Source organism: Electrophorus electricus, chromosome 13, assembly GCF_013358815.1.
Source record: "Electrophorus electricus isolate fEleEle1 chromosome 13, fEleEle1.pri, whole genome shotgun sequence".
Classification (NCBI taxonomy): Eukaryota; Metazoa; Chordata; class Actinopteri; order Gymnotiformes; family Gymnotidae; genus Electrophorus; species Electrophorus electricus.
The window spans coordinates 11,255,117-11,281,409 of record NC_049547.1 but is presented as its reverse complement, the minus strand read 5'-3'; the positions used below and the strand labels follow the sequence as shown (position 1 = coordinate 11,281,409).

Here is a 26,293-nt window from a genome sequence, read left to right as displayed (position 1 = left end):
TGCATGAATGGAAATTTCAAGGAGCCAGGAGCAGTCACCTCGTTTGACTCCACGCTGGCCTGTGGGGACTTCTGGCGCAGTGTGTGGCCTGTTTGTAACCATATATTGCTTTCTGTGTGTGAGTCTAGTTCTGTGTGCCAGTGGCATGGAAAGAGGAGGCAAGTTATTTGCTTCATAAAGGAAGCAGACTGATTTAAGTACACTTTCAGTTTTTCTTTTTTAAATACAATTTTCTGTGCTAAAGTTTTCTGTTGGGTTATGACTGCCTACCTTTAGCTATGTACCTGTGCAACATTAGTGGTATGATCGTCTGCCTTGCAAAACTAATCCAACCAGGTTGTGGAACACCTTTTTAGACAAAGGTCTGTATGCGTGACTATAAATTTACAGTGTATATCTTATCTTCTAAGGTAGATACCTAAGATGTCCTAAAACAGATATTCAGTGCTGACACACAGACTATGGCACCACCTAAAGGCCATGAGTGGTGACTACTGATTCGAAGCTCACCCAATATATATTAGTTTCTTATGGATTTTTAAGCATAAAACATCTTCCTCAGTGTAGGTGTTTTGTTTGAAAAAATCCACATCACTCATAATAGTAGGAAAATGAAGTGTTTATATGATTTTCTTTGTTTTAATCACAATATTTTAATGTATTAAAATGACAATAGAAATTGATTTGTGAACATCTGTGGAATCTGTATATTACATATTTTAATAAAATTTAAGACGATGTATAAAAGTGTAAACACAAAGAAAAGGACATTTCAGATTCAACACTTGTCCACTATTTAAAACAAATAGAAGAATTCGTTGCACTAATACACATTTTAACATGTGTCAATTTTGATGAAAATCCCATGAAATCAATCTTGTAGATTACTTACATTCATTACTCTTACAGGGGAAGACAGCTCAAAACTAAAGAATGAAGACAACCGTAGCTGGTAAATAGAATACTGTAGTTGAGTGATACGTTCTACTGTGTGGAAAAAGCCTACATAGGCATCCATAAACTGAGTCATAAAATATTAATATTTAAGATACTTTGGATAAGATTAAGAAAGGTAGGTTTATTTTTCCCTTTCTGTTAGTTCTAGATACCCCATAATCCAAAATGCTCAGACATAAATGTGTACAGGGTGGAAAATGCATTGTACTGAGGGCTGGTGATTAAACACTGCAAGATTCCATGAACTAAAATACATAGCATGGCTAAGGTATCTGCATTTGTAGTTGTGATTTTAAATCACTGTCTATTATCAACCACCAATACCTAACACATATTTCTAAATCAGGTGGTTAATTTATGCACAGTGAAGTACAGCACTAGGTTGAAATTAAGTAACTATGTAAAAATACTAATGTACTGTAAGTAAAAATATAGGGATACCATACATTGTTCACTCTCAAAAAAAGCTAGTCAACTTGTCATCTCTTTACTTAGAGTACAATACTTTTAAAATAAAAATCTATCACCCAGTATTTCAGGTAAAGCTCTTGCTGGTGATCACGTCACAGATGCCTCATAACATATACGGCTACTCTCATGCAAACTCTATGTTGTCTGGAGGAATCTGAACAAGAGTCTCACAGTTGAAGGTATCAAAGGACCATAAAATCATATTTTTACACAACATCACATTGAACTGACCTACACACTATGCAACAAGATAAAAATAAATCCTAACAAAACCCCTGAATCTTAATCTTAGTATTCGTCAATGCACCAAGTACGCTATACCCATGCAAAATTACACAGACAACTTCAGTTTTTCTAAATTCATATTTAAACAAAAATCTCAAAAGCTGCTAAAACATACAGTTCATTAATAACAAAGATACAGCTAAACCCCATCTGTTAGCTGGGCTAGCTAACAGACATATTCAGATTACAAACAGTTGGACAGCACATTCCAACATCCAAAAAAAAAATTAAAATAACAATAATGATTTAAAATAATCTCATATTTATTTGACATTTACCTAATTTAGATAACATTAACTAATGATTTTGTCCACAGATCAACATACAATACCTTTTATATATATATATATATATATATATATATATATATATATATATATATATATATATATATATATATATATATAAAATCTCAGACAATGCAATTCTAAATGATGTACGTTTAAGTATGTGAACATCCTGACAAAGATACAAATCCTAAGCAACAAACTGGCCAGAAAATACACAAAGCTTTGTTTGTCCCCAAAGAATAAATAAATGAACCTGCTTGTGTTCATATTATTCAGTTTTTGAAGTGAACTAATTAAAGTATTGTCACTATATTTGCTTCCTTTATGGGGAAATGTACAGGAGCAACAAACAAACAACTAAATAACATTAGAGAAACACCAAGAATCTAAATAAGGACTGAAAAGCGTCCTACAATTGTTATTAGAACTAAAGACAAAGCTTTAGAAAGGTCTTTAAATGTATTTTTTGGTGTCAGACACATTTTAGATTGCGATTTTTTAAAACAAATTCCTTTTATTAATTCTGCATGAGAATTTATACACTATTATACCAGTATAGCCCAGCATGTTTTATTTGAACATCTTGAATGACATCCCAAATGACACTTTTGATGGCATATTCCCCAAATAAAGTATTCATTCATAAATTTTAGGAAAACTGATGTGATAAAATTGTGTGTTAAAAAGGTATTGCATGTAGCTTGATAATTTACCACTGCTAGATACAGGACTTCACATTAAAAAAATTAATGATCCTTTTCATTGGTATGCAAAACAGTCACATCCTATTTTCACGATAACACGAAGTATGTTCTAAAAAGATCCATGAATTGTGCCATGTGAGGTAAGCGTGGTTTTAGGTGGTCTTGGATGATTGTGCAAATGGTAAGTCCATGTAGCACTTTTACATGATCATTTAATGTGCAGGGTTAGCAAATGTTCTAGGGACATGTTTTTCAGCCCAACATCTAAAACCATGTGTAGTCTGCCATTTTAATGAATGCATTGGGCATTTGATGGGGATAAACTATGAGCTCGAAATGTGGTAATTTGAGAAGGTCATGGAATAAACAAATATGATTATGAGCAGTTATAGAACATGCATCAGGAGTGTAGTTCCAATCCTGGATATATTTTGCAGTATATTCCAAGCCTAATCAAATAGTCCAAATTCAATTAAATAAGACCCTGATTAGGATTTGAATATTATAGCCAGCTGTGGTCAAACTGAAAGGTGGTACATCTTCAGACAGGAGTTAAGTACGCTTTGTGACTCTTTAAGATATTACTGAACAATATTATTTCAGGTTTATGTAACAAGTATTAATTAGATCCACCTATACCTGCCAGCTCTATATATGGAGGGTATGGGGAAATATAAATTTTATATTATTTAGGTCTGATGCTTTAAAACATTTCAGTTATTTTAAGTATATTAGATTACTCATTTCTGTCAATAGGTTTCCATCTAATGTGATTTAATGTAATGTAATGTGATTTATCAAGTCATACAATACACTATTATTAGTTCCAAATATTTGCTTATGTCAACCCTAATACAGTCTTGGCAGTGCCTTGACTGCCTATTTAGATGTTTAGGTACTGTTTAAATGTTATAGCTAACATGATAGTAATATAACTATTTTAAATATTCAATATTATTATTATTATTATTTTACCATATTACCCAATGCATGTATGAAAGCAGGGCCCCCTGTCTGGTATGAATGAATGCATATACCAAGATGTAGGATGTTTAATTAAGCTACTAACAAATGCTAATTATGCTTTAGAGCAGAAACTACACATAGTGCACTTTGTATTTTTGTTCCTTTCTGCAGTTCCCCTATTACTTATTTTTTTAATGTGGACATTTCATAAGAACTTTACTTCAGTTATTGAATTCAATACTGGAGTCAAGATAACCTGTGTAAAAAACTTGGCCCTAACTAGGTTACTATACGTCTTCACTGTTTTGGACTAAATGATCATAGAACCAGAAAATTTAATTTTTTAAATTCTAATCTGTATTATGGGCTATACTCTGAAGGCAAACATCTTTGTTAAGAAGTTAAACTCTTTCAAGCTTGAAAAATAATCAATTGGACACTAGTTTAACACAACAAGACATCCAGCAAAGCTTCAGCACTGAAACCAATAAGGCATAAAAGCATGGGAAGCACACACGCACACACAAATCTACATTTCATTCAAATATTCTGTACAGTCCTGAAGCTTTTATAGTCACAAGACCATAAAACCACCTTTACATGTGCTTTCAAAATTGTCAAGCAATAACAACAAAAACAAAAAACCCTACAAAACAAAAAACGTGCATTTATGTGCACATTAAAACATCTGCTGTGAAAGCAAGGGGCAATCACCTTGTTGTCCCAATATTTGGTATTGCTCCACAAGAGCAAAATTACTTCTGACTATTATACTTTTTGATGGCATTAAGAAAAATACTAGAACATGTATTCTAGCTATTTGATAGCCCTTAAAGAACCATAACTTGGTCTGTTATTGTTTTTATATCTTCATTTGTACCAGTGAGTGCTGTAATCATGGATAAATTGGGAGTTGTTTCACAGAATGTTTTGTCTTAAACTAAAAAACTTCAAGCCTGCAGTTTGTTCCTTGACAGGAGTAGCCATTACATGATCCAGGCATTTTGTCTTCAAGGTCCACAGCAAAAACACTGGGTCAAGCAATAATTGCTAGACAATAATGACATCACAACTGTGATGTGATCACCCCACAATTGGACAAAAAGTACATAAATATAGCTTCATTTCACAGTATATTATAAATATAAGCTATTGAATGTACAGTAAGTGTACCACCTTATCAAAAGTCCTGTTTTCTGTACCACTGGCAAAATATACTGATAATAGCAGAAAATCAAATATATATTTTGCATACATCATATAATTACACATTTTGTACAACATTTGCATTTTCATTTTAACTTTAACTATATGCAGAAAAATAAGAAAACTGGTTTGATATTCTTTAGCAAAGCAACTGGTGTCAAAACCAGAATAGAGGAAGTGATTATACTGCATTGTTTGGATACCAAAGAATATGTTTCTTGTGCTTTGACAGTAAACTCAGTTACAACAAACAAGGTGATGTCCCCTTTATCTAACACCAATGAATCAAGAAACTACATAATACAATACAAGGGCATAATACAAGGGCTATATTTACGTTATCATAGGCCTATTGTGACAATTGAGATTTCTAAGGTATTTCCAAAAGTACTTTGGTTTTCACTTGGCTAACGAAGTGACTCAATATAGTCACGGTATTTTTGTCTCTATGAACTCCATAAATCAGTTTCCCATGACATTATTAACAATAAAAGTGACATTTTTAAAAGAAAACCACTACATTTATAACAAGGAAAAATTAGCATTTTTTACTTGCTTAATTAAAAACAAAGATTGTTGCATTTGATATGTACAAACTGATAAATGTAGCATCTGAAGAACCAGGAAAAGTGTAGAATAACTGATGTGTAAGTATTCTTATACAACTTGTCTGGCTTTCCACTCTGTTCAGCTAATGAACTATTGGGACTTAAGAGGGAACAAAAAACACCTGAAAGTTTTGGAGTTGAACAACCTCAAAGAAGATATTCAAAGAATTACTTTCCACTAGCCAAACACACAGCATTACTGCAACAGCCCTGATTATAGATGCTGATCACTATGATGCAAACTTGTATGTTAAGGATTATGAGGCAGTTGGAATTTTGGTCTCTGTGCATTTTTAGTAGTCCAGAGGATTTTGCTTTTGTCTTACACTGATTCTGAGAAAGGTAACCAGTCTAAAAATATTTGTTTACATATTACGTAACCGTACATTTCAAGATTGCATAGTTTTGAGTAGTAACTTTCTGTCAAAGTAAAGAACCAGATCTTAACCATTAATGTTCCTGGATTTTTATCAGATTCATTTTGTCACTGAAATAGTAAACCTATTATTTGCACAATAACACAGAAAGAAGCTAATTTACATGATGCATGATTAATGAATAAAAAAAAAACAGAACCTATTACATAAATGGAGACCTCCATTAAGTACAAGTTGAGGAGACTCATCCCAGCACTAAGAGGAAAGGGGGCATATAAGATGTCAGTTTGTTTAAAACTTATTAAAAAAGCCTTAAGTTGAACAAAAACAAAACCATTCTGACTGCTACAATGTAGCACTGCAGTGATTCCAGAGACATTCTATACATAAACATCAATCTCACGTGCATGTTCATTTTTCAGTGCTAACGAACTCGCCGTCAAATTAGATGACACACTAAGTAAATTAAAGTGTTGTATTTCTGTATATAACAGAACTTTACTTGCTTTACATTATTTACGAGTAATTTCTGTTGCATTTTCATGTTTTTATGGTCTGGAAAAAATGATTAATATACAATAAGGCTTTACAGGAAGTTCTATTTACATATTCATAAACCAAAATACACAAAGTAGGTTCAGCATTAGCACCTTGAGGATATTGTTCCCAAACGTCCCCACTAGTAGAGCAATACTGGAAATCAAATGTAGAAATATCCAGACCATGACCATGTTTACATGGTTACTCAACTTACTCTGAGTAAATCATGCAAGTAAATTTGCAATGCCACTGATATCTAGTATTGCTGTGCATTGTACTGACACACTTTTGAAAACAGTGATAGAAGGCTGTGCACAGGAGTTTCCCAGCTTGTGCAGCCCCACTTCAGAACCCCCCTCACCTCCTATCTGCAACAACACTGGAATGTATACTTAACCATATGCTGCAATGGCATGTTGTACATGTATAGTCATAGAAGTCATGCACGGGCTCATAAAAGGAAAGAATAAAAAGAAACAAAATCAAAAACCCACATATGTATACACTGGCATTGTTGTTTGCTGAACTGGTTGCCTTGGCGATTTTAAGCACCGATGATATAAAGGCACCACAGAGTCAAATAGAGAGGGGTATAGTTACAAAAATGAAAAGCGTTATTTCTGTGCAATTCCTCTGTGTGTGTTGTTGTTGTTCAGGTATGTGCACCATTATCAAGATAAAGCAGCTATTTGAGAGAGAGAGAGAGAGAGAGAGAGAGAGAGAGAGAAAGAGAGAGAGAGAGAGAGAGAGAGAGAGAGAGAGAGAGAGAGAACACGGTATAGGTTTGCTGACTGTGTAAAGGTATGTGACTGAGTGAACATTTTGCTAGTTTCCAATGTATCAGATATTAATCATTAAGATTACATCTTACTGTCCACACCAAGGAAGTCCTTGAAGCCCATGACAATTAGAATTAGAAAATAATGCCTCGATACACAAAATAAAGGCCAGTACAAAAAGAACTGTAGTCAAGAGTATTTTTTTTCTGAGAATTAAAGATGAAACGCTGTTACAATACAGTTGTGACCCTTAGCCAGCACAGGAAGGTCCTGAGGATTTTGCTTTTATGGTTTTCTATGTAGCATTATTACTAAACTGAAATTGAGTCAGCATTATAGATAAAAACTTAACATTGTGTACTTGAAAAGGTCTTTGCCTTGTGAGAGCATCTCAAGTGGAGATGGTGGTAATGAAAAAAATAATCACAGTGTATTAGCACCTGGAGGAGGGTAGATGTTCCATTAGATATATCTAGCAGCTATCTCCATAAATGTATTTTTGGCTAAATTAACCAAGGCCTATTTGTTTAGATGGGACATTCTCCAGCAAACAACAGTGAACCAGAATACAGTGGATGTACAAAGCTTGAACTGAAATGATCAGACCTCCAACAGCTACTGAGTTTCAGTATTTACTCCATATGCAGAGGTACTAGATTATATAAATGTACATGCTTAATTTATAACACATTTCAAAGCAAACCCAAGGAGAACAGCAGTCAAGGAAAAACCAGTATACCTGCACCAGAATCCACCTGAGCCATACACTAACTTAAGGGAAGGGCTAGCAGCAACCAGGGAGAGGGTCAACCCAAGAGACTCAGCATACAAGAGCTTCTATTACCCCATCACATCCTTTTAAAATTCATCTAATTAATGTTAGGTATCTTTTAAAAAATTATTAAATATTGAGAGGAAAAAGAGCCATTTACCTTAGCACCTGGTTTCTCTCCAGTAATATAAACCCCTATAGGCTGTTCCCCTGGGCTCCATCCCTGGCAAGAACCCTTCGACTCATTGGATGCACCTGCATGGCATGTGGTTAGGGTCTTTGCAGGCACAACGGAGTTAGAGACAGCAGTGATCTCCTAAATATGGTGCACCAAGCCAACCTTGACCTGTGTTCATATCCACAGCAATGTGTTTGTGAACTAAGTGATACATATTCCCGTCAACATGTACAAAATTACATTATGACAAACGGGCAGAAAAACATTTTCTTGGATAATGCACAGAATGCAAATATACACACTGGATTAGAAACAAGCAAACAAATAAAATCAAGTTCAGCAGTGTTACCGAACCATTCAAGCTATTTTATTACCGCAAAAGGATATGACCAAGTGCCAAATTATGTAAAAATGTAGCACCATATAAACCAATTAACAGCTTGCCTAGGTACAACAGCTGAAAGATTTTGCTCTAAGCACCTATCCACGGTAAAGATGTTGCTGACAGGTGGCTGGGTGCACCAATGGCAGAGAGGATTGCAACAGATTACAGTAGTGGATGTGATTTGGCCTTGTATTGTTCAGATGATGGCAGCAAGCCCTGTGCCATGGGAAAGTGTCCTCTTGGGCAGAGCCAATTAGGAAAGTCCTGCTGTGAAACACTGCTGTGGTCTCTTCCTCTGTGGAAAACCATTGAGATATATTCTGCCAAAAGATACTTTCTATCTCTATCAGTTTAGCTGTTCAATATACCTTGGATAAAAGTAAAGGTAAAAAAATTTGCAACATTGAAAAAAATTGCATGTCATGATTCCATATGGAACCCCTGACAAACAATTGCACCTCATAAATCTATTACTTGGAATTCTAGCCAGAAAACGCTTGCAGGGAGCCAGGAAGAATGGAGGAGAACTACCAGACCATTCACACAAAGCTGCCTCTGGGAGGGCTTTACTGTGCTTTTCACTGAGCAAGTAAGGACTGCCCAACAGGCAAAAACATAATCTTTTGAAGTACCATATATATTTCTCAGCTGTGTACAAAGGAACTTACTTCAGAGAACATTGTGGACTTACCTTATAAACTGTCCATAAATATTTAATATAATGTTAATACATATTTAACATACTGTGGAAAATGGGCTATGAGGTTTTTTACTAAAAGCTGTGCGATAGTGAGTTAATGAGGTATATCTTCCATGAGTAATATTTCTGAAACAACTTCCCTTTTATTTTAAGGCAGTCAGACAATGAATGCCATTGAGTAATCAGTCTAAACGGTTGTAAGCTTTTGCCTGCAGAGGTCAGTCTAAGATCCAGCCAAAACTGGAACCCTTCAGCACACTGACAAGCTGACAAACACAGTGAGGAAGACAACTAAATATAACAGTAACTCAAGAGGTACAATGGAAGGTAGTGGTCTGCTTCTTCAGAAAAAAAGGAATTGATGGGAGTTGCTGACATGGTTGATCTACCTCCATTTTTCCAGTGTAATAGTTTTAGCTCACACTGTAAACACCATGGTTGAAGATGTATTATTTCAAAGGGTAGCTGACATTTTTAAACAGAACATTAAAAAAGAAAAGGCTTATGTACAAATAAATACACACTCAGTTTGTAAGTGTAAAACACTATGATCAAGTTTCACATATTTAAATTATTCACTGATATTAAGTTAAAAACATTAAATGCAAAAAATATATTTTAAATATATGAAAAATTAAAAAAGAAAACAAAAGCATGTGACAGAATGGATGGTGTGAGCAAGGAGATTGAGAGTCAGAGAGAAGGGGTGGAAGAGACAGCATGTGGTCACAGGGAGGACTCGTACTGCAGGAACTCATAAAGCAGTGGGCCATCCCTGTAACGAATCCCTACAGCCGCAGGGGTAATGAACTGCAGGATATTTATAGTTCTCCTAAGGCGCCTGTCCACAAAGTGAGCATCCCAGGCTGGGTAGCGCTTCCGGGGCATGTCAATTTTGATGAGGGGCCCCTCAGGTCTGTAGCGGCCTGAAGGTGTGGTGGGCTCAGGGGAGCGCACTTGGAACACAGGCAGGCAGGTGTCTGCTGCTGAGTCATCGTGCTGGCCATATCCCAGCGAGGACACCCGGGATGGGATGGGCTGGGAGGCATGGGGACCAGGGGTGGGGGCCATTGGCTCAGCCTCGGGTGGTAATGGGAGGCCCCAGAGGAGCTCAGCACAGCAAGAGCTGGCTAGTACCCTGATCCTAGGGCCCATGGGGTGAAGGACTCCATAGTAGATGCCCATGAAGACCACTCCTGAGGCGAAACTTAGGTAGACTCCACAGAGTACTGGTACTGCATAAGAGTCTGTAGTGGCCGGGTCCCTGTATGCGTACCACAGGCAGGTAAGCACGGTGTTCTCAGCCAGCACCACGAAGTAATAGATCATCATCCTGTACCTGGTTCTGCCTTCCTTCACGTTGAACCAGCAGAAGATGTAGACGATGCCCACCACCATGTTAAACAGCACCTCTTCCCACTTGGACATGCAGAAATCCGTGCCGCCATGCACAATCCAGAACGCCATGGCACACCAGTGCACTACCACGAAGATGCCAAAGTAGATGTGGAAGATAGAAGCAAAGAGGGCGAAGGAGAGCACCCGTGAGGAGATAGTGAAGAGCCTCCAGAATATGTGAATGAGAGCACCTCGATAGCTCATACTCTTCTTGTCATCTCTGGAGTCCCTCAGGAGCTTATGGTAGGAGGCCAAGACCCAGGACAAGGAGAGCAGTGATGCCAATAAGGACACACCTGTAAGGAATTTAGTGGAAATACATTGAGTATTTGCAGCTACTTACCGGTTTGCTGATGGGATTTGTACTACAGTGTCTGTGCATAGCCACTGAAAACACTCCAGCCAGGGCTTCCCACACTCAGATTAAGCCATGTAATGGATTGAAAAGGCTTTCCAGTTGGGCTTCACTAACTGGCCAGCATCCTGTGCCCAGTAAACCACTACATATTTTTCTCAAACCTTACTAATGGAGAATGACTGAGAGTAACTGGAGGTTAATGGGTGGATGTCTTACACTGCAGTGTCTCTGCTCGGTTCTTCTGAATCATAATGCAGAGCTGTAGCACCAGTTGGGGGGCGCTCTCCAAGAAGGTTTCCAGCAGCCGAAGCATGCTCACATCAGCATACTCATACATCATAGCCCAGTAGAAGCGGCGCCTGTGTTTCATCTGACGCCGGCTCTGGACACCCAGGTACATAGTGCGGACGTATCTATTCAGAAAGAAGACACATTCCATAGGAATTTAACAATCTGAACATGACTTCAAATGTCCTCATTCTTTAATAGTTCATATCCACGATAGCTCAAATGGCATTAACTCATTAAACAACAATGATGACCACTGAGCTAATGAAGGTCATGTTACTTCAGAAGCAGCTTCATTTTTTCTTTTATTTTGTCCATGCACCCATGGATTTTGGATATTTTAGCTGTGATATAAATGCCAATTGGTACATTTTTCAGGTCTGTGCTCAATATAAACATTACCTTCGCACGATAATTCTATAGCTAATGTGCATAGTAAACATCATGCCACTGCAGTGTGTGCTACCAGCCTCTCTCAATATTGCTTTATCGTTCTGATCTGAGCCCACGAACCTAACTAAAAATTCTGTGACTAAAAAGGATGATGTATTAAGGCAGTCAACATTGTCATGCCTCTGTAAAGCACCCAAAGACAGATCTGAGACCTATTCTGCAATTATAAATGTGAAGTTCTGAAGTCAGTTGTCAGCCAGCCCACAATAGGCTGGGTTTGGGATATATACCAGCTCCCAGTACACCTAAACCATGTAATGAGTGTTCTACAGTGTTTCTGGATTCAAGTGCACTGACAGCTAGAGTGGAACTCAAATGCCGACAAAATGAGCAGCACTGACAACTGTGGCACATAAACATCTCTCCTACAGAACATCTGTGGCAGCACAACCCTAGAGGCACATGGGAGAGTGTGTGTGAATTATTTATGTCCATGAAATTAGTTCAAGATAGCGATGAGATTTTCCCCATGTAAGATAGATGAACCACATACAGGTGATAAATAGACAGCTGATGTGTGCATAGTTAAAGTTGATCTGCCCTTAAATGAGATATCTAAAACAAATAACAGAATGAGCTATTTCACAATAAGTAATTCAACAGGTTAAGGGAATTTTAGTAAGCTTTATTAGAATTAGTCAGTTAAGAGAAATCACCTGTTTGGGGGCTCCTAAGTGGTATAAACTGACTAATAGGATTATGTCCCATTGAAATGTCAATTTCTCTACATGCCAAAACCACCTATGGCTAGGAATCCAAGAGAGCATAACTGGCCCTGCTCTCTGGCCGGGAAGAATAGCTTAGTTGACCTGACAACTTTTCTTTGATAAAACACCTTCACAATGCATTGCATTGGGCTGCGCACTAGAAAATGTAATGTTCCTCATCCAAATAAATTTCAGTGCATATACTGGGAATCCAATTTATCATTGAGATTTTAAACACAACTACAAAATTACTGCCAATAGTGCACCATTTCTGTAATAGTAAGAATTATGTCTAACATAGCCCTAGTACATTAGGTTATATATGGAGTTAAAAGTTATATATGGAGCATAGGTGCAGCAGGCAGAATATGTTTTTCAAAAATTTTGACTTAGGTGCAAAATTTCTGCAAGAGAAGAGGCCCAAGAAAAACTACTTCAGAAAAAGACATTTTGTTCTACAGACTGGCTTTATAAAACCACTAATTACACAAGTCCAATTGCTGTGGGCTAATTGCACACCCATAGTTCAAACAGGTATTCAAAAATTAAGAGAAAAAAGGCCTTCAGATGACAAAGGTAATAAAGTGGGAAGGAATTTCTCAGAGCTACAGAGCCAATAGAGTGAAAAGAGCCACACAGAACTATGATAGAGCAGAGGGATGAGAGAGCAGAACTGAAGTTAAACAACTGAGAGGGTTATGTTTACCTCTGAACCACTTCTCATTTCCGTTCACTTTTATTTGCTTATTCTCACTACTGCTGGCAACAAACATTCTAAATTTGATGATACAATCTTTAAAGTGAAAAGATATGTTTATGTTGAAATAAATATACATATACAAGTAGCTACTTATGTCTCTCGCTGTACTGGTTTGTGCTCTTATGCACATAACGCGAAAAAAATGGACATTCAAATGGATTTAAACCTAACAATGTCATTTTTGGCCAATTTTGACAGTGCTAATCCCAACACTTGATATAAAAGTGGAGTAAAAAAAGCACAAGAGAAAACAAAGGTGACATAAGCAAGATGCTGAGAGTGAGACCAATCATGATGCACACAGTGACATTTTCTGACTGTGTGTCAGTCTTTGTCTTCCCTCTCCTCTTTCTCTATGATGCCTCTTTGTGTTTTCAAGTATTCTGCTCATGCCATAGGGTCCCCCCCCGCATGCATGTATATAGGTATATGTATTTTAAATAAGTGGATTTCATTATTGCATACTAGACAACATTTTACACACCACTAAAGGTGGATACTGTTGTAATGCATTGTGTCATCAATATAAATCACATTAGTAACACAAGAACATTGTGAAGCTTATTTTAAATGCAGAACCTGTAAAGTGTGCTTCAAGAACAAGCACCTCACCAGCATGAGCAAAAAGGCGAGGGGAAATGAAACTCATTTCACTGCCAGACATGAAATAGTCTAGATCACCTCTTTAGAAAACAGTCTGACATCAACAGGAAGAAGGATATCAGAGTTCAGCAGAAAGTGGACATAGTTATTATTCTAGAGCTTTTAACAGCACCACCTCCTGAAGGCTCCAGCACTCACACCTAACTCAGCCATCAAACAGCTTCGCCAAGACCCATGTATGACACCTTAATGGGCACCTTTCATTACGCACCGCAACGAGTTCGGTGAGTCACGCTGCTTATGAAGGACTGAAAGCAAATTAGCCTCAACAATGTACTTGTGTTCCTGACCACCCCCACAAACACAGAGAGCTCCAAGTCTCGCTGAAAATCAGGAAGCATTTATGACTCATGCCTATAGCCATGATGGAACAATCTAGTTCGATGACTGAGGAATCAGAACCTGCAGTACATGCTACTGAATTTTGAATTTTCGGGTGGTGGTGGGGGTCTTATAGAAAACATGACAGCTCTGTGGTATTATGTTAGGATGAGCACATATTCCAAGAAAGCCTCAAATAAATAATCAGCTAGGTAGGTCTCTTTTTCCTATATAAAATTACTGTTTAAACCATCAGCTGTAGAAGCATTATGGAATCACAGCCTCAGTGTGCAAATACTGTTCCTAAGTTAATGTCATATGACATCAACCACATTCAAAATGTTATTCTAATTATGAAGATAAAATAGTGAAACAATTCATTGTATTTTATAGGAAGTGGTGACAGCGAAGTGCTAAAGAAAAGCTTTTATCACTTGACTTTTTTCTCCACATCCTAAGACTTCCAGTCACACTTACAGGAGTCACTGGATCTTGCTTTCAAATCCTACATTTGCAGACCTTTGTTTAGCCTTAAAACCTACAACTTTAGAATCAGTCTAATTTTACTTAAAACAATACACATGTTCATATCAGAATGTCTTAGAAAGTACAAATGCAAATTCTATCCCAGCTTTTAGCTTGACAGATGGACTCAAATTGACCATTACACTTTAGGGTTGTTCAGCGATGTATGGTCAAATATTTCTGTGTAAATCTTAATACATGTGCTTATATGGGTGGAGAGGAGAAATTATTGTAGATCATCACTACATGTCACTGTAAATTAAGCAGTATTTTGATATTACAAAGTCATCTCATTCACTGACCAAGCCAACTAAGGGACCTAAAAGTCATAAAGAAGAAAAGAACGAAAGAAAACACGGATCATATAATTTAAATAAAACTGTATTTATACTGACCTTAAAAAAACATCTTGGGTAGCTTTTCACAAGTAGCACAAATTTATTAATGAAAAATCTTTGTAGCAGGCTACTTAGTGAACCCATCCAGTGATTTAGAAAGTGAAATAAACAGTAAAATAAACTTAGAGGGGTTCTCCTCTATCGATCTGGTATGCAGTAAACATGACTGCATGACATCCTATATGGGCTTGATGGGGCGTGCTATTAAATGACCTCTCCTGGCTATATCACCTCACTGAACAAACATGTGGGTGGAGGACTAGCCTAGCTGGGCTGTACATGCCTCAGCACTGCACAGACACCACACTCAAATGACAATCTGGCATGTTGGATAACAATGAGGAAGCAGGCGTGGAATGTCATCATCTTGTCTGTCAGAACACTTTACAGAGCAGGAACACAAGGCCAAATGATTTATTATATAATTGCACAGTGATATCATGTGGCAATAAGATCTGGCAATAACAGGACAGTAAGGAAAGAGTGCATGTAGGGAGAGAGACACTTACGAGCAGCTTGGCCCATGTTCAGCAGGCCACCCGGTCCCTCTGCCCTCTGTGCTGTGTGACTGAGTGTACCCCCCCCATCCCACACCCAAGAGCTTCTGTCTATGGGCACCAGTCCATCCGGGCAACTGAAGCAAAACAAAAAAGAAATAATGGATTCATGAAATGAGAATGGGGTGAGGAGGGTAGAATAACATACAACAAAATCAAACTGTGACCAAGTATGGGATAGAGCTGGACCTGAGGGAGAATGGCTAAAGTGGCAACACATGCAAAATCAAACTGTATAAAATGGCTGTTGTCAGTGAAGCCTTGGGTGTTCTACAACTTTTCCCCTTGGCTATGTAGTTATCCTTTAACTTCTTCTAAGTTATTATTATATTACTTCCAATTATATTGAATTAGTATTTATTTATGTCTCATTAAAACATGTATATAGCTGTGGAACTATCTGTGGTTGGAGAAAAAAAAGAGGTAAGAGGCAGGTATGATAACTCAGAGCTCTTTTAATAAAATAAATAATTGCTCTCAGATTTTTTAAATGATTGGTAGATGGAAGTAAACAAACCAAAGAACACCCTCAAGACCTGTGATATTGGCTAGCTCTGTGATATTCTCTCTCTCTCTCTCTCTCTCTCTCTAACCTACTTGAAGAAAAAAATTCCCATATAAGTAATTTGCCATAAACCAAGCAGAGGTGCAAACCAGTTTCATTACCCAATAATCCATCCCTCTGCTCCATAGACAACATTCAAACAGGCCTTTGCCACAATTTCCCCTTTCAAAATCTACCGCTGTTTCAAAATCCAAGTCTCAAATTGTTGAAAAATACAGTATATGTCTATGTATCTCTGCAATGCTCCTCCTGTACAAGACCATAATTTTAAAATAGCTAGAGGATAATTCCTTAGAGAGAGGACTTATTTCAATTATTTTCTAGCGATAATGGTGATACATATTTTTATTTTCATAATTACAAAATGTACATATCTGTACTAGAAACTGTAGTATAATCTCTGACAGCCCAGAATAACTGTCAGATAATCTAAAACCTTAGAAATCATTTTGTTATTATTAAAACATAATATAGTTGGAGTCATATTACTTAAGGTAGGCTTAATGAAACATGCTGTTTCTGGGTTTGGATAATGAAGTTATTACTTGCAGGGAACACTGAACAGGCATTCACTCTACTCTCCCCTTCAGGGGTCTGGGACTGAAATGGCTACGAGGTAACAGGGTTAGAGAGAGACAGAGCAGGATCCATTGCCTTGCTCATGTGTAAAACACTGTATTATTGCTTGTGTCCAGGCTGCAATTCAAAACTGCCACAATGTGGTTTTATTTGTAGCCTACATCCAAGTGAACTAGCACATTCACATAAGTGATCCTCTCTCAATGAGAGAGATGAGAAGGGGGAAGAAAAAAAAAAAAAAAGTCCTGAAAGAGTGGACCTGAAAAAACTGCACTACACTGTGTTGAGGGGTGACTGTAAACCAGAAGGAGGCAGTGGCAGGAATGTGAGTGCCACGTTATAGGTGTGTGTTTAAATGTTTTTCTGTGTGTGAGCATGCATGTGTGCAGGTGTATAGCGGCAGTGTGTATACATAACCTCAAAGGACCTACATTTGTGGTTAAGTGGAGACTGTATAAAGTATGTTGCGAGGGAATTGTGAGATACTAGTGTGGAGAAATGGGAATACCCGGAGTTCTCTAAGCACACAGTGGGAAATTCAGGTCAGTGTGTCAAACCAATCACCTGGATCTGAATCAACTCTTAATGTCGTCCTCTGAAGGGCACGCTGAATATTCTGTATAGATAACCAGGACACCTCCGTCAGTCCTACTTTTATACAGGCTTATTACTTATGTTGTTAAATCTGAAAGAGATTATTGTGACCAGGACAGATCTTTTAAATGCAAAATGTACAGAATCATTTGTCAAGCCTTGGTCTAGCCCTAATTCATGTTAACATAAGAAAACTACAAATCAAAGATTTCCACTGTGAGAAATGCAGTAATGATGCAGGGGATTTTCATGCCCACCAATTTCTTAGTCAGGCTGGGGACTGGGGCTCTTAACACTCCAATCAAGTCTCATCATGGTCAGTTTTTGCCAAGGGCAGCATATGCGCATATGCAGTGCGGCTAAGCGAGGCCAGCAGGGAGGGAACCAACGCTGTGCCCAAGCCTGCAAGCCCAGTGCTTGATGGGACAACCATGGAGCAGCAATTGGCCAGGGTAATCAGCCAAGATCTTCTCATCTGCTCTGCAGAACATAACAGCCTTATATGCTAGCCAAAGCTCCATCATTTAACCACCCATACACCCTCATTACACTGCTAAATAATTAATCTAAAAAAAACAGCACCTCAATCAAACTGATAGAAAATAGACTAGGACATGTACAATTGATACAATTCACTATGAACTTGTGACAATTTGTGGCTCTCTTTTTTTTCAAAAACAGAAAGGTTTACCACTATGATTTCAAAATGTAGGGAGTCCTTGGAATGAAGGATGAGAAGCAGTCAAACAGAGCAAAGGTCATCAGTGCATGAACTAAGGCATAAAATGCACAGGTTATCTATTAAGGCCTAAGTAATTAAACAATCAACAGATTCTAGTATAGGCAAAATGGAACTCAAGAACAGAAATATTTTTGAGCCAAATAACATTTCACATTACAATTAGGCATATGCTTTGCGCTAGGAAGTGACCATTTGCTGATGTAATCCGAGTATAGTCTATGCAACTAAAGGTAATTAAAAGCATAAAAACTATGCATTATTGAGGCTTCTTTTAGTACAAATTCTCCTGGAATTATCACTCACATATATATAAAGGGCTTGGGGGTCATAAATATGATCTACAGAAGCATCAAGCTGTTAGTTGATATTTATATCCCTTACTGAAGACCACCATTTGGATTGCTGTTAGCACAACGGTGCTGTAAATGCATGCAAGAAAATCCTACCAAACGAATGTCTACTAATTAGACTTGATATTCTCAACTAACCACCATTCAGTGATGCTGCTCAGTGGTTTATATAAAAATTTCTTGGTCGCGAAAAGGTTCAAGTCGCAGTAATTTTGTGGTTATGATTAACCTGCAACCCAACACTTTGCTGCTTGACTGCGGTAAAACAGATTCTACTGTTTTCACCAAAGAATCAACGCTCCCCACACGACCTCTTGTAGAGGTCATTTAAGTAAATTAATTACCATCTATATTTATTTCACACCCAAAAGGGCACGGCAAATTTGTCTTTCCACCTGAAGGCTTGATGACCTGAAACGACAGATCCAAAAGCAAAATATCTTAAATAAAAATAAATAGTTAATTTCCATTTCTGTTTAGCCCCAAGTCCTAAAACCTCAAGCTATTAAGCGCATCTCGCATTTACCTGACATATTTTAGTTAGTAATCCCTGAAACATCAAAATCGACGACAACAGCTCAACGTTTTCGCGCTCTTAAACAAGCCATAACCGCCTGTAGGCTGTTCACGCAAATCCAGATGCTGAACGTGTAGGCTGATATGATGTCATGCAGGAGCGTGAACGTGGTGGCGGAGTCCACGCGCCATCGTAAAAGGCGCCAGTGGAGCTTCTTCAATACAGCGAGAGCGCCAGTGCCCAGTGAAAATGGTGACCACATCGACCTTCCTAAATTACAACATAAGGAATTCAATAAAGAAACTGTAAAACACATTACATATAGATGGTGCCCAAGCCATTAATCAGATAAAAGTTTAATTAGGCAAGCCAATTTTAACGTGGGTGACAAAGTACCTCCAGTTAAAAAAAAGATACCCAAGGCTTCGACGGCTTGTAACCTGCGACTGTGAACCTGTAGTGGAGCGAAACGTATGAAGCAGGTTTTTCTCTGGTAAAAATGTGTGTGTGTGAGTAAGTGAGGGGGGGGGGGGGGTAAGAGGGAGTGTTTGTGAGAGAGAGAGAGAGAGAGAGAGAGAGAGAGAGAGACAGACAGAGAGAGAGAGAGAGCTGATGTCCCAAATCTCAATCTTACCTCCACACTTGCCCCATCTGAAGAATGTGGACAAATATTTGCCATATCCAGATGGAGATCTGACAGCACATGTCCCTGTTATAGATGCCTGCGCTCAGTCCTGCTGTTACTGTCCGGCTGAGTCCTTCGACATCCCCGAGCCCACCCCCAGTGTAATCCTGAACGAACCACCTGAAGCTTAGAATCTGGACCAGCACCGAAGGAACCAGCACAAAGAAAAGTGTAAGCCCGAACCACACATAGTCTCTTTTGTAATAATAGTCGATGGCTAAACACACGTCCGTAAATACATCCAAAAAGAACACCAGCAACGCCACGACGATCCACAGACAGTCCAACCACAGGCGCTCCTCTGGCTGCGGCCGCCTGGCTGCATTCCCCTTCCCCAAGAGGGAGTGCAGGCAGGCGCTTCGACAGCCCCAGTAACAAGACGAGGAGTTGCAGCAATGGCAGATATGTATAGCCGCGCTGTCCAAAGCATCCTCGTCTCCGTTCCCCCCTGTTTCGTCCTGGTTGTGCAGTTGGGCGAAACCGGTAACGACCCCAACACCATCAGATTTTGCTGCCATCTTGCTCTCTGAAACACTTCGTCCCCCTTCCGGGGTTATTGACGTCACTTCCTATATACCTGTCCTTTACCCCGCTCCCGAAGCACCCCTCCGTCACCCCGCAATAAATGAATTAGCCTAACCTGTCGTTAATACACTCTAGCATCATCTTTCTAACGAGAGGACCGTAAATGCTCAGTTGATATTGGGATAGGCTACTTGGGCAACACGTGTTACTGGTTAATGCTGAGTTCGCGTTAAACGATTTTCCGCTCGCCGACAGGTTTTGGAGGTCCAGATCGGAAAATCTGCTCTCGAACGCTTTGTGTTCAAAGACACGAGATTGTTGAAAGAAACGATCTATAAATATATATCCGAAGATTCCAGGTGAGTATCGGCAGTGTACTGTAGTAAGAAATGTAAAGAAAAGGACAGATGTTTCGGACAGAGGTCCTTCAAATAGTTCTGTGTAGAACCATTAGATGTACCACGTGATATTATAATTTATATTAATAATTTCATATGTTATATTTCTACAATGTATTTATTTATTAAATTTTTAAAATGCTTCAAATGTGTTTACCTGTATTTCCTATTATGTAATTAAACAATTAGAAGTCTGCTTTGTTATTAAGTAATTAATTCTTAATTAGTAATAAGTTATTAACCATGGAAATAATAATAATAATAATAATAATAATAATAATAATAATAATAATAATAATGGAAACTTTGTCAGGTCATGGGCATGCCTGTAGAACAAGCACAGAACATTTTACATTTTGCACTGAGCATCCAGTTTGATGGCATATTTCTCAATAAAGTTTACAACACTGGCCATGACAAGCATCCTTGCAATGTTCTCTCCAGAGAAATTAATCTGCATACCCAGACTTGCATAAAGCGCTGGAGAAGAACCAACAAAATCATCCATTAATCCATCTTCTCTGAGTCTCTGGGCTGTATACCTCACTCTGGGATTCAGTTTCATGAAGCTAGGGTTCTTAAATCTCACAAAGGAGGAATTGGTTGGGATTATTACTTACCTACTTGATTATTCTGACCCAAAATTGTTATGAAAGATCTAATTATATTAATGCACAGCTGTCTGTGCTGATGACATTTTTTCAAAATATAACTCCCAGGATCTGCCTGTAGATCCTTAGATTCCTTACTGTTGTAACAACATAGATTTCATGTTATTTACAATGTAGTTACTAAATAATTACATGTATTAACTGAACATTATGAATTTAATAAAAATCCAGGAGTGCAAGATGTTAAGAAAATATTTCTGAAGGTGCATTTGTTTTGTAGGCTTTTATGAATATTTGTGAAGCTGCAGGTGCTGTCTTTTATAATACTGATGCTTTTCCATAAAGGGCATACATCAAAGCTTTTTGGGATGAATGTTTCTTGCAATACTAATAAAAAGCAGAATAAGTTATCTGGCGTGTAGTGCAAGGTATAGGGGAGTGCTTTTCAAGGTGGCTGTGTGGAGGATTATATTTTCAGTGTGACTTCACAGGAGATAAAGCTTCTTGTGTTTTGTTTTTTTTTGCTGGAACATGATAACCAACAGTGGAGGGTAAAAGGCAAAAAAGACACAACTTTTCCCTTCTTTACAGGATAACCTTTCTGAGTATACTTCATCATGGCTTGTAGAAGACTTCTAGAAATGGTTTTAGGCGTGTTGCTCCTGTTGTTCTGTCCAAATAGTAATGACTCAAATTCCTTGATTATGTTTGTCAGTAAGTAGGAGTTTCTCCTCTTTCAAAGCCACACAGCAAATTTGTCAGTATTAAGCATTTCGATTATTGATTGGAACAATTATGCAATGTCAAACAGCTCTAAAACATGTAAGACATTCAGTGACAAGTGTAATTCCCCCCACATTATGCATCTTTCACTTTAAATGTTGCCAGGGGTGTAGTTTAGACCTCTGACGTTTTCACACAGTTATGAAGAAATGTGACTGCAAAAGGTCATGAAAAATGACAAAATAAGTTGGTTTTTGTGAAAGCTGAATAGTCACAGGAGGGTGACAACATCTAGTGTTCTAGGCAGAGCTCCTACATTTCTAGTAGTTTCTTCATGATTAATTGCAGTTCCAACAATTACTACAGTACAATTGCTATCCTTCCAACAAGAAACATTACAAAAGGCGCGACTTCAGTCCTCACCCATACTGAACAGATAGGACTTCAGTCCACACCCATACACTGAACAGTGTGTAACACACATAGGAGGCTATCAGGTTTTTGCTAATTCACTAATGAATTGAAGATGCTGTGCTAATATTGTAGGAATATAAGAATAAACCATGTAAATGTTAAAGATTTTAATTTAATTTGTATTGTATATTAAGGCATTTCCAGTTAGGATTTATGCTTCAGAGAGGGACAGTTTAAGAGACTGTCTTTACCCCATTAAGACCAGCTTTAAGCCTTTTAAGCCACTTCTGTATATTCTATTAGTCTGCCTTCTAGTAGCAAAACCTATTAAAACTACCAAGTGTATGTATGAGAAAACATGAATATACTCAAATATACTAAATTGTGTCTACTCTTATCAGAAGCTGTTATGAAACATGATGAAGAAAGCTTTTTTCTGACCACTTAACTTTAGAAATTGAGACTGAAACTGTAAGCTTTTAGAAACCCACTCAGTGCAAAAGTATATGTGGTTTGCTACTACTTCTTCTCTTTCTCAAGAGTATGCAATTTGTATGAAAGGAAATGTGTGTGTGTATTTCCTCCTTCTGAAGACCATGCAATTTTTATGAAATCAAATGCTGCATCAGAAATTTTCCCCAGTGCAAAGATGGTAAATGCGTGAGTGTAGGGTGAATAATGTAAGGGAGATAATTGTAGGAAAAAACCTGTAGATGAAGATTGCTTTCATGTGTGTGTAACTAGAACAGACACTAAATAACATATCCATATATTAGCTGCTATGTCTAATACAGTTGCACTTTTGTCAGACTTTTGGTGTACTGAAATGGTGCACAAATGTTTGCACAAATGCCATACTTCCTTAATATGTATGTAAATGTTTATTATTTTTAAATGATATAGTGAAATTAATAAAAACAAATGAAATTATTAAATCACATATTTCTTTAAAAAGGTGGCAGGTGTAATTGAAGCCCGAGGGTGAAATGTTGCCAATTGTTAGTGTTAATGTGGAAAATAAATATTTGAAGCTTGCAATCTACCCGGGCGGATTTCTCTTTTTTATTTTTAAAATGAGTAAACCCAACCTAATGAAATTGGGTGTTCTTACAATTAAAAAAGCAGAAGTAAACAGAAACTTAACATCTAATATTTCAGAAACTATTCTTTATTAAATTATCATCCAATTAAGTAGTTGAAATAACTATTACATTACACAAAAATACATACATACTACTTTTTTTTTTTTTTAAGAAATTTACCACCTATTGTATTCTGAATAGCTCTCTTATAGCTCTTCTACCCTTAAAATATTACAGATATATTGTACAGATATCTTTGCACACTTAAGTAGTCTCAGTTTTAACTAATAAGGTTTAGAGCAATTGGTATGTTTAGTTTACGCAGAACACAATCAGTCATGTCCTCACAAAATTTCAGTCTAGAGTAAGTGAAGCTATCCTTCTCCAACCCACTCAGAATGAGTCTGGGGATCCCAGAGACTGTGGTGTTGTGACAGGTTGCCCTGGGTGGAAAGATTTGGTTTGTACATAACTGAACTTGAGTAGCTGTGCTCATTTTAACCATTCATATGCTGTAATGTACTGCACTATTACCATGTCCATTACTTTCAGTTATCCTCTCTTGGCAAGTGATCCATTTTGTAATATGTTATTTAAACCCCTAGACAACATGTAAGGACACAAATATTAGAAATGCCGATCGCCATTCCGATCTTGATATAACCATCTTTCATTCCAAAATGAAGGTCATTCAGCACATTGGGTTACAAAAGCATATAAAATATTTATTTAGAACACTGATGCTCAAAAAGTTATCTGGTAAGGGTAGGTTACTCCTTAAACTTTCACTTTATGGACACCAATGAACACTTGTCCCATTATGCACTTGTGTATAAAAGGTACGTTTATACAAATATTGTTATAATTTTTAAGAGTGTTACCTCTTGATTGTGTCTTTTTAATTAGTTTATCATGAAAATTTGGTGGACCATTCCCAGCTTTTTTGTCAGTTCCTGGTCCTGGTCCTGTCTCCACTCCCAAACACAACTTGAAATCTAGTTAAATCTGCAATTTCCTTCAGGATCAATAAAGTCTTAAATTCTTAAATTACTGTAAAACTGTTAATTCCTGTGATACACATGAGTATCCAATGTAAATATCAGAGGATATTTAAAATACAATGATATATTGTACAATAGTTCACCCTGAATTTAGCCTTAATTAAAAGGGTCTGACAGTAATATTCATATTTGTTTACTCAAATGAAATTGCCTTAATTTAGTTTATTAGTTGTGTGACAAATTTGTATTGTGTATTTATTAAGTTACACAATAGTACAAAAAAAGTAACAAATTATACCTCTATATCTATGCTATATCTATAGTCTATGCTAAAAAGTTTGCTATGATTTGGTAATACATTTCACTCAATTTTTATTGGCAGCATCTGAACTAGGCATTAAGGTCAATTTCACCAGTGCACCAGTCTAAGTGAATGTGATCAGCACTAGGTCAGGGTTTTTTTGTGAATGTTGTTTACAACAAAACCACTCCCATAGATGAGCAACCCCACACATGAATGGTCTCAAGATGCCTCACTGTTGGCTTGACACAAGTCTCATAGTGGCGCTTACCTTTTCTTTTCTCTGGACAATCATCTGAAGGGGGCTTAATCAGAGAAAATAACTTTATCCCAGTCCTCTGCAGTCCAATCCCTAACTTTACTGCTGTAGAAGGTCAGTCTGTCCTTCATGTTTTTCTTGGAGAGAAGTGGCTTCTTTGCTGCCCTTCTTGACACCAAGCCATCCTCCAAAAGCCTTTAACTCACTGTGTGTGCAGATGCCCTCACACCTGCCTTCTGCCATTCCTGAACAAGCTTTCATCCAAGGGAGTGGGTTTGTGCAAACTTTTGTCTAAGAACACTGCCATGAATATGGAATGGTGTCAAAACATCCTCCAATAGCAACTTCTCCCATTGATCCAGGAGCAATTTGGTGATGAACAATACGTTTTTTCCAGTATGATGGAGCACCATGTCACAAGGAAAAATGATAACCAAGTGTCTCTGTGAACAAAACATTGAAATTTTGGGTCCATGGCCAGGAAACTCCCCAGATCTCAATCCCATTGAGAAACTGTCGGCAGTCCTCAAAAAGAGGGTGGACAGACAAAAACACAGAAACTGTAGTCAACTCCAAGCACTGATCAGACAAGAATGGGTTGCCATCTTAAAAAAGAAGGGTCAACACTGTAAATATTAAATCTTTGCTTAAACTGGATGTTTTTATCAATAAAACACTTATGAAATGGTTATAATTGTATTTCACTATACCATATAAACATCTGACAAAAAACTGAGGCAGTAAACTTTGTGAAAACCAACATTTGTGTCAGTCTCAAAACTTGGGTGTAGTAATACCTTTTGTAGTTTATATTTACTGAGAGGGTCAATTCGGGAGATTTAATCGTTTAATCCTAAGTGAGTCTGATGGCACTTTGTCTGTAATGAACACACCCAAATGAAAAATTCAAGTACAGTACAGCTGCCAGTGGAGATCAAATGAAAAAATAAAGAGAAAAACTAAGCAATCTTTACCACATGGAAATAATAGTTTTACATTTTTGTTTTTATCACTGACTCACTGAGATAACTAAATCACACAATTCAGCACTAGCCTGTATTATGTGTCTGCATTTAAATTATATCGGAAGAAAACAACTGAAAACAAAAAACTGTTATTTTTCCATACGTGTTCACTAAATAATAGCATATTTGTTGTCTACGCTGTGCATACCGTGACAGCGACGCGCACGTCGCTTTTCAAAACATAAAGACAATGAATGGAGGTTTTCTCCAGGCGTTGGAGAGACGCGCCTGTCGTCCAATAGGAGCGCACACCGGCTGCTTCTCAGACCATGCTAC

General features: G+C 37.6%; 1 protein-coding gene across 2 annotated transcripts; it reads right to left on the bottom strand.

Moving 5' to 3' along the window:
* Positions 1-7,164: 7,164 nt before the first annotated feature.
* LOC113572704 (XK-related protein 6) lies at positions 7,165-20,196 on the bottom strand. 2 transcript variants are annotated; one of them, XM_027002481.2, is made up of 4 exons: positions 19,628-19,743; positions 15,599-15,723; positions 11,191-11,387; positions 7,165-10,912 (listed from the first exon to the last, which is right to left on the bottom strand). In XM_027002481.2, the coding sequence occupies exons 1-4, from the start codon at positions 19,670-19,672 to the stop codon at positions 9,945-9,947; spliced, it is 1,335 nt and encodes a 444-aa protein (XP_026858282.2). In that variant the 5' UTR covers positions 19,673-19,743; the 3' UTR covers positions 7,165-9,944. The 2 variants fall into 2 exon arrangements, with proteins under 2 accessions (XP_026858282.2, XP_026858281.2); XM_027002480.2 differs by lacking the exon at positions 15,599-15,723 and having other exon boundaries at positions 19,628-20,196.
* Positions 20,197-26,293: the final 6,097 nt, after the last annotated feature.

What these genes read in the sequence shown, in the direction of transcription:
- LOC113572704 (XM_027002480.2), bottom strand. Translation starts at nt 20,196, where the DNA reads ATGGCAGCAAAATCTGATGGTGTTGGGGTCGTTACCGGTTTCGCCCAA. An exon ending in CAGATGGGGCAAGTGTGGAG is followed by an intron (nt 11,388 to 19,627) that starts GTAAGATTGAGA and finishes CTTTCTGAATAG; the next exon opens with ATACGTCCGCACTATGTACC. An exon ending in CCGAGCAGAGACACTGCAGT is followed by an intron (nt 10,913 to 11,190) that starts GTAAGACATCCA and finishes AATTCCTTACAG; the next exon opens with GTGTGTCCTTATTGGCATCA.